Source organism: Sardina pilchardus, chromosome 20, assembly GCF_963854185.1.
Source record: "Sardina pilchardus chromosome 20, fSarPil1.1, whole genome shotgun sequence".
NCBI classification, from domain to species: Eukaryota; Metazoa; Chordata; class Actinopteri; order Clupeiformes; family Clupeidae; genus Sardina; species Sardina pilchardus.
In genome coordinates this window covers 16,782,163-16,791,961 of record NC_085013.1, presented here as the reverse complement: position 1 = coordinate 16,791,961, position 9,799 = coordinate 16,782,163, and the positions used below count along the sequence as shown (strand labels likewise).

General features: G+C 42.1%; 1 protein-coding gene across 3 annotated transcripts in view; it reads right to left on the bottom strand.

The window, feature by feature from the left end:
• Window positions 1–5,166: 5,166 nt before the first annotated feature.
• ppp2r5ca (protein phosphatase 2, regulatory subunit B', gamma a) overlaps window positions 5,167–9,799 on the bottom strand; it is a 35,256-nt gene continuing 30,623 nt past the window's right edge. For all 3 annotated transcript variants that reach the window (XM_062522336.1, XM_062522337.1, XM_062522338.1), the window contains one exon: window positions 5,167–8,903. In XM_062522336.1, coding sequence (XP_062378320.1) covers window positions 8,769–8,903 — 135 coding nt within the window. In that variant the 3' untranslated portion in view covers window positions 5,167–8,768. The remainder of the gene's footprint in view (window positions 8,904–9,799) is intronic.

The following is a 9,799-nucleotide window of genomic DNA, read 5'->3' as shown; positions in this document are numbered from 1 at the left end:
CATGTTCTTTGAGTTAGCAGTTGCATAGCAATAGATTTACTCATTTCTTTATATTGGCCACACCAACTTTAATAAATGACCCCATTTTGAAGACAAGCATATGATGGCATTTTTACTCTGCCAAGGTTATGTTTTCATCGAGGTTTGTCTGTTTGCCTGTCTGTTTGTCTGTCTTTTTGTCTGTCTGTTAGCAGGACAACTCAAAAAGTTATGGGTGGATTTCGATGAAATTTTCAGGAAAGATCTGACATGACGGAAGAAACTAATACATTTTTGGAGTGATCCGGATCACCGTCTGGTTCCAGGAGCAGGGATTTGTTTGTCTGTTTGTCTGTTTGTTAGCAAGATATCTCAAAAAGTTCTGCATGGATTTCAGTAAAATTTTCAGGAAAGGTCTGAAATGACCGAAGGAAATTTTTGGAGTGATTTGGATCACTGTCTGGGTCCAGGAGATGTTTGGTGGAGGTCTGCGCTCTCGGAGTGTTTTTCTAGTTTACATTGCATCATGAATTGATCTGTCTTGAATCACATTGTGTTGAATTAGTCTACACTGTATCGCAATAGGGGTGAATCATATCACATTTACATCATGTATTAATTTGATGGACGCATTGGTCCAAAGCAATTTACAATAATGGAATAAGATTTAGGCTATTAACATTTAGCATCTTAACGTTTCAACTTTTAAACTAAAGGGCCACAGCTACAGAGTTAATGAATAATGTGCTGAGGAGAATATAGCCAGGAATTATTGCTGTATCTGTCAATAATACTCAAGGAGTGCCTACATATTAAAGGTGCACTATGAGATCTTGCATGGTTTTTAGAGCAATTTCATTTTTGTCTCAAATCATAGCCATCTCCCTTTGATCAGCTTGCTGCCTGTTCCCGGAATACATTGTGAAAAAATCCGGTCTCTGGACACAACACAGGGGCTGTAAAACGTCAAACAAACACCAAGGCACAGGCTGTGTACCAAAACACAACAAACCATATTTCAACCAAACACCAAAAAGATGTTTAGGGGAGGGGTTGGGGGTTAGTGAGCATGCACATATGGGTTGGGGGCAGTGAGTAAACTTGATTTAGTATAGCATGCAACGGAAAGTAGCGTTTTGTTTGTTTACGTGGAATGTCAACAGTAACATCAATCAGGATCTCATAGAGCACCTTTAAGTACTAGTTGAAGTGAGTGGTAGAAGAGGAAGAAAAGAGAGGGAAGTGGAGTGGGAGGAGGGAAGAGGGGGAAGAGTGTGGTAAGTACGTATTAGGTGTGTGACGTTGTCAGAAGTGTTAGGAGAGCAGGAATTCTGAGACACTCCTGCTTTGATGGAGCTTGACAGATTGTTCCACCATTGGGGGGCCACAGATGAAAAATGTCTGGATTGCCATGGGAGTGGGGGCGGCAGTGCCGGACAACGTTCCTTAGAGGAGCACAGCGGCCGAGGGGTAACATAAGCCTTTATGAGAGCACTTAAGTAAGTGGGTGCAGATCCTGCAATCACTCTGTATGCAAGCGTTAGTGACTTGAATTTGAAGCTAAGAGAAACCAGTGGAGCTCCATGAACAGTGGGGTGACGTGCCCTTTCTGGTTGAGTGAAAACCAGACGGACCACAGCGTTCTGGACCAAATGTAGCAGTTTCACCACACAAGTAGTCAAGTGATATAACCATAGTCTGTACTAGGAGGTGAGTGGCGTGTTGAGTTAGGTGCAGTCTGATTGTCCTTATATTGAAAAGAGCGAACCGCCATGCCCGGGCGGCAGAAGCCACATGGTCAGAGAGGTTAGTTGGCCATCAATCATGATGCCTAAGTCTCTTCTTGGAGATTAGGATGCAGTGGTTGACTGTGTCAAAAGCAGATAATAGCTGCTCTGGCAGATTTTAAGGCTTCAGTCACAGACAAGTGCATTGACGTGTATTGCATCAGTCTCAGTGATGAATAAACACACACACACACACATGCACACATGCATGCACAAACGTATAGATATACACACACACATACACACAAACGGATAGATACACACACACACACACACACACACACACACACATACATACACACACAAACCACTTACTACATATGCAGACGCACACATAGGCACACATGCACACACACACACACACACACACACACACACATACACACACAAACCACTTACTACACACATATAGACGCACACATAGGCACACATAGGCACAGACGCACACATAGGCACACATGCACACACACACACACACACACACACACACACACACACACACACACACACACACACACGGACACATATGTATTGCGGCATCTTGAGTGCATGGAACTGAGCAGGTTCAGAGCACAGCAGGTGCGTGGGAGCAAGTGAGAAGGATACGTCGTAACTAATCCACAACTTTCACCAACATCAGGTCAGGCCACATTAAAACAAGTGCACCACGTGCTGCACTCTCGGCCTCCTCCGTCAGAGGAGAGAATGACACCCAAGCACGGGGAAAAACAACACTAAACAAATGTAACGGTTTCATCTGTTAATGTTCCACCATGCTATTAAGATATCCTGTGAGGGACAAATGCTATCATGTTGAGCATAATGTCGTCATAAATCCTTACACCACTTCCCTACACAGTCTGGTCTTGTGTGTGTGTGTGTGTGTGTGTGTGTGTGTGTGTGTGTGTGTTGGAGGAGGGGGTGGGGGGGGCTTTGGCATGTATGAGTGCGTAAATGCTTTATCCTCTCTAAACTCCAGTCTTTTCAGGATTTGCTGGGGTGACCACAGATTATGTTTGTAGTGCGGAGAGTAGGCCATATTTATGCTGGGAGAGGGATTGCTTTGGCATTATGCTGCTATGCACCGTGTGGTGTGTTTCTGAAAGCTTCAACCTCAGGAAATGCAGTGACTAACTGACACTCAAATACTCAAAGTCTTGTTACAACCTCTCTGTACACTTTCAAAGTTTACAACACTTTGGTTTGTCTGTAGAAAACCTTACCATACGACCACAGAAGTGTAACGATATTTTGAGCATTGTTAGTGGTATAAAATAGCCACGTGGCACCTTGCCCTATTAACATCACTGTGAGCCCATGTGATAATGCAAATAAATGGTCTTGCTCAAAACGCCACCAATTAAGGTAATTTTGCTCTAAATCAAAAGTTCGAGGTTGTTAACTACCGTAAATTGACCATGGGTTGTTACACTTTAACTTTTCCATGAGTGACAGGGTCTATAATGAACACTTGCACAGCTCCAGATCTCCTTTGTTTACTTTTACTGAAATATGTTAAACAAATTCTCTCTCTCTCTTTCTCTCTCTTTATCTATCTATATACTGTATCTATCTACTGTATCTATCTATCTATCTATCTATCCATCCATCCATCCATCCATCCATCCTCAGATGTTCCCTGACCAGCGTCCACTCTAATAGATTTCCTTTAGCCAGTTGATTGCTTTTTTTGATCTCCTTGTGTAAATGTCCTGAGCGCTCCTCAGACGGCGGCCCACACGGGCGCATGTGAGCGCTGACTCACGCTCGCCCCCAGCCTCGGCCTCAGCTCCTCCAGCCAGCATTAGCTGAAGAAAAGTCTGATACACAGAAGCACAGATGCCACGGGGGCGTAAAAGCTGAAATTAAAAAGAGGAGAGAGAAAGAGAGAGCGAGAAAGATAGAGAGATAGAGAAAGAACGTCATTTAAACTCAGACAGGAAGTAATCCATGAAACATGCGGACAGTAAAACACTTATATTTGACTTATCCTCAAAAGACCTGGTAAAGCCTCACTCATCACAACTCTCACGCAATGCTATAGATGTGTGTAACTTTTTATAATCGCATAAACATCTAAGGCTTTGTACACATTTTCAGCATTATGGTCTTATACATCCTATAGCCTAGTTAAATTGTCCTGTGCTTAACCTTCTTTATTGCTTCAAGCGTCTTTCTGGTTGAGCTATGATTCAGTGTTTAAATGGAGGTGAAAAGTAGGATCAAAACTTGTAGCTGAAGTCTTCGTCTTCCTAATTGAGACAGCATATGGTGATTGGACAGATTTTGAATCAAGAGACGAATTTGGTTTTTTTTTTCTACAATGGCATTTCAGGTTGTCTTCCTGTGCACACATTTCCCTTTTAGTGTACTGTGAGTTCAGTCTGCTCCGGCTCACGGATTATATTTAGTGCGTACAGTGAATGTGACACTGTATGTGATCTTACTAATGGAAAACACTCACTCCTTTTCATACTTGTCTATACACATATTCAGGAAAGATGGTTGTACAAACATCATGCATTATGAATTGACAGACACTATCCAATACTAGTTCCCTTGCTGTTGCTTCAAAAGACATACAGTGCCCTCTAGTGGTTACAACCACAGTTCTCTTCTAATCAATGTAAATGCTTCCTTCCATAGATTTTCACTGTATAATTACACCTTTCTATGTGGGATGTTGTAACCAGTGTGCTGTGTAAAAGGAAAGGCCTTGATACTTGAAACTAGAGTATTCATTAAGAAGTTGCAGAAACAGAGACATTGTAGTTTGTAGATAACTGTAATGTCAACTGTAAAGAAGCGCTTTGGGTTGGGTTAAAATGCGCTATACAAATAAACATTACCTACTTACTTACTTACTAATGTTACCCATACATCTAATGGCCCCCATTCAAGCTTTACTCAAAAGACTACAATCTTTCAAGAATCCTTCCTAAATCTTGTCAAAGTCTTCTGTTGTAAGGATGGCTTTAGGGACTTTGAATAGATGCATGCATGGATTCAGGGACAAATAGTGAGGTTTAACTTTCCACAACAGATTTGAAAAAGTAGAGGATGCATATAAGGAAGATCCATGTTTGCCAAACCCTCATGTTTCTCCCCCAGCTGATGGATTGAACATGTTTAAATTCCTATTCATTGGTAATGGAAAGGTTATAGCTCATGAAAACATAAATATATATTTTTAGGAATTTCACGTTTCGGTTGTGAACACTAAAGTTTTTAAATAAAAGCACCACTATGTACTGTACATATATGTAGATTGCTTTCATTATATTTTTCATAAATTGATCTATGAACAATGCATATGCCTCCATATCCAATGAACTGTAAATATGCCATCTCATCTCTTTACGGCAATCAAAAGGAGACAAAAGGGACGAGACTCCAATAGTGCTTTTGGATGAAAATATAAATCCACATACTCTCTTTATTCATTCTATATAGTACACCACTTTAGGTTGGAGAAAAGCACACAATGAAAGGCTAATGAATAAAATCTTGCCACAGACATAAGAATGGTCAAACAAACAATTTTTTGTAGAGTTACAAACTGATTTAAAAATATTATAGTCATTTTCCTGATGTAGACAGTTACAGAGAAATGGAAAAAAGGTTTGTGCCACATTCCAAGTGTTCTGCAGTTGCTATTTATGTTTGACTCTGTACATGAGACCATTTGTACAAATTAATCTAGATATATAACACTACGTAAAACAAAGTATTTAATATATACAATAATAAATGAAGTTGTATAATACAGGTAATATGAAAGGACACTTGTCATGTTATAATATTTTGGAAAGCTTATGCAGAAATGAAAACCTGCAATTATTACAGTGAAGAACCAGTGACTGCAGAAAAAAAGTCACCAAAATGTTATTTCTTCTTTCTATAATTCAAACAATATATTATTTCAGTCTTATCTGAGAAGCTAAAGTTAGCAGAACAGATTTCGAACACACAAACAAAATGAAAACCAACATTTTCCCACATAATCAAAATCACCATACAACACCACCTGGCATTCTTTAGGGTTAAAATAACAATTTGGTGAAAGTTTTTCCTTCGGTCTTCGCTCTTTTTTTTTTCAAGGGGGTTGAGGGGGGGTTAGTAGTAGTCACCATTACATTGATAACATCCAAGCAAATATTAACACAACTCTTACACGAGAGATAGTGAGAGAGAGAGAGAGAGAGAGAGACAGAGAGAGAGAGAGAGAGAGAGAGACAGACAGAGAGAGAGAGAGAGGCAGAGGCCATAAGAAGCATACTGAACATCCTCATGTGTGGAAGTTCAAACAATGGTACGGAAAGACACTTTCACTGGAAAAAAAAGATATATTAACATCATCCTCATAAGTTTAGGGTTTTATACTCATGTATTCATGCTGGGAGGATACATACATAGATTCACGACTGATGACAAAACCTGCCTATTTGACCAAAAAGAAAGAAAGAAAAAGAAAGAAAAACGTTAAAATCTTTCAAGTTTTCAGGAAGTGCTTCTAGGTAGTTCATTAGACTGTTTCATCTGTGGAGATCTCTAACGGTCATGTATTTATGATCTTTTCTATTTCTATTTCTTGAGAGAGATTAAAATATAGCGACAATCAATTTGTCAGCCTCACTAGTATATTTGTAGGTGAACATGCCCATGTCTCAATAATGCTTATTTGCCATAAATACCTGTGCAAGAGAACAGAGAATGACATCGTATAGGGAATTAGCAAATAGTGCCTTGTTTGCCAAACCCTCCTGTTCTCTCCTCTATCCAGCGGATGGATTTCATGTGTTTAAATTCTCCTACATTGGTAATAGAAAGGCACTAACGTATCTTTGAAAATGAAGAGGGGCTTTTTTTGTGCACCTCTCATTTGTATGTAACAAAATAACAGTCCTTTCCATTCCACAGCGAAGTGCTGAGTGAGAAGGAGCAAGACAGAGACGCATAGAGAGAAGGAGAGAGAAAGAGAGAGAGAGAGTGAGAGAGCTACAGAAGCCATGGGAGAGAGGGCAGTTGGGGTGAACGATACAAGATGTTGAATCAATGCAGGGTTAGGCCCTCTCTAGTTGGTTGTGACTGGGGACTGGAAAGAGAGAACGAGACAGCTCACTGGTCAAGTGTTTGTTTTGTGTTGTGTTGTTGTTAATCAAGATGGTGTGTTCCTGAATGTCTGACATCCTAAATGACCACTGCGTCCAACTGGCATCATACGTCGCCATGCAGCTGATAGCCAATGTCACCTTTGACTGTCACTATTACACAAGAGTACATGACGCAACTTGTTGAGACTTTTGCTGGTCGGGGCAACCTGCACTGTGCATGCACTGAGAGCTTGGCCTTTTAAGAGCTGCTCTGGTTTACACATTTCACACAAGCGTAACCGTCTAAAGCCTTCCACTCACATGAGAGCCAGATTTCCACCTCCTCCACCTTGAGCTTCAGATGTATACTGTACTACAGCATAGTCCACTGATGCGGCCTGAAGCCAACATGTGCAGATGGCAGTCTACTAAACAAAGACAGATGAGGACTACAGGTGTGTGTGTGTGTGTGTGTGTGTGAGAGAGAGCGTGTGTGTGTGTGCGTGTGTCAAGAAAAGAGTTGAGAGAGAAAAGTGCAAAGACGAGGGAATGTAGAGTAGGCTACACAGCAGCAATATTGGAGATGGATAGAGCACAGACGAGCGAGGTGGATCCGAGACAGATGGGAGCTGTGCTCGGTACGCAGCACCCCACGCCAGCTAAAGCACTATGGGCGCTGCTGCTGTGCCACTTTGCCACCTGACACTAGTCCTGTGTCTCCGTTTGAAAGAAGAGTACCATTGTTTGAACCGTCAATATCCCACCATGCCACGGTGAGCATATTGCCAACGAGGGGAAAAAGGAAAACAACCCTGGAAAAAAGTATGGGTACATAAAAGCTGTGAGCTTTTTTTCTGTCATGGCACCAAAAAAAAAAAGAAAAAAAGAAAGTGGATCTACACTGAGACTCCACAGTATATCGCATCCCCCCCTTTTCTCAGAGAGAGAAAGAAAACCTTCCAGCCCTTAATTCCCGCTTCTATCAGACCAGACTTTGAACACATTTTAGAATCAAAGATATTAATGGCGAGAGACACAAGGCAGACCACACTCCACCCCTTTACCCCCCGGAGCCACACCTGATTGACAGCATAGAAATCCACACAGACACACACACACACACACACACACATACACACCACACACCACACACACACACACCCACACAACATTTACATAGTGACAGAATGGTCTCGAAAATAAAAGGTGTTGGCACTGGCAACATTTCTGGGATTGAGAAAGAAAGAGAGTGAAAGAAAGGAAACAAAATAGAGAAAACAAAATGGAAATAATAAATCAGAATTCCCTCTCCAAACAGTCCCAAGTCCCTACTTTGTTCCCTTTGGGCAGAGAACGAGGAAACAGGTTGGCTTCCACTCGATCTGCATTCTGGCCCCTCCTTGCGTCCCGCCGAGAGGGAGAGGAGATGCTACCGGCGGGAGCTTCTGTCGCCGTGTTTCTCAGATGAACGCACAGGAGAGGATGGAGGGAAGGGGAGAGCAATATGGCATATACAGTACGCCACGTGATGCCCAGAGGGAGGACACTGGGAGGGAGGTGGAGGAACTGATAAGGTGGAGGAAAAGATGAAGGGGGGAACAGGGAGGTCACAGAGCAAGAGAGAGTGACAGAAAGAGAGAAAGAAAGAGTGGGGGGGAGGGAGAGATGCAACCCAGTCCTTTCCTAAACTTAAAAACAAAATAAAAACCTGAGAAAGACAAACTAGTTTTTTCTTTAGGTACAGGGCAAAGGGGGCAGGGACATTGTGCTGCTTATGTTCCAATGCTGAACGCCAGCTTCGCTGGGCACAGGTGGGGGGAGGAGCTGGCTCCAGGGGGAGGACGGGGGGGCAGGGGGGGACACATGGACGTGGACTGGGAGAAGAGATGGGAGAGACAGGGCTGGACAGCTACTGGCCGTCGTGAGTGGTCAGCATTTCGTCAGCACGGCGATGGGACTCCAAGGCTTTCGTGGTGAACATATCCTGAGGCAGATCGGACTTGCGGCGCACCAGTGGCCGGTCTTTTCGCTGGTCTCTCTGGATCTGGACGGAGCAGTAATGGGAAGGGGTTAAGTTAGCTTCGTCTGTAGCAGACCTACAGCTTGGATATATCATTTCCATTAATGCTACTCTGTTTTTTCAGACTCCATTGAGGACCAATTAAATGCCCTTAGCAGACAACACAAGTGAGTCTTAATAGTTTTGCCTCCACTGATCCTCAGAGTAACACCATTAACAACTGCAGACTGACTGTAGCTGAGCTAAATCATTATGTGTTACACCTAGGAAGGCCAAAAAAGAAAAAACCCTGAAGTATTGATTTTCCTGAGGAAAAGAGAGAATAAAATACTACATGCTTTCAATAATATTCATTTGTTCCAGGCAACACCGTGCCAGACAAATAATAATCGCTACAATTAAAGTAAAAAAAAAAAAAAAAACAAGAATTAGAAGTATACATCTACTTGTCAACAAATCAATACAATCCAATGCTAAGGTCTTTTTTTTTCAAACTGCCCAGCCAAACAGATCTAAGTGTGTGTAAAGGTTACACCGTGGGAGACTGCAAATGCCACATCAAACCTTGGCAGCTCAGCACTAGCCTGTCTCACTGCTGCCAAGATGTGTTTCTCTTTTTTCTCTTTTTAACTGTGCAAGCTGTTAGCCAGTTTAATTCTTTAGCGCTTCCTCTAATTAACTGTCAATTGGACTGTCAGGTTTTCAAGGACTGTATGCGACCTCTGTGACTTCACATAACAGCTGAATAGCTGACAGTGAAGTACATTCCGGTGTTGGAGGATGGGAGAATCGCAGTGGATCTCAGTTATTGTGCTGCATCATCAGTATCAGTAATGGGGTGCATCTGTCCATAGCATATTGTAATGGCCTACAGTGGCAACCACTGGTTAAAGACAATTAAATTGTTGTCCGTCTCCTTA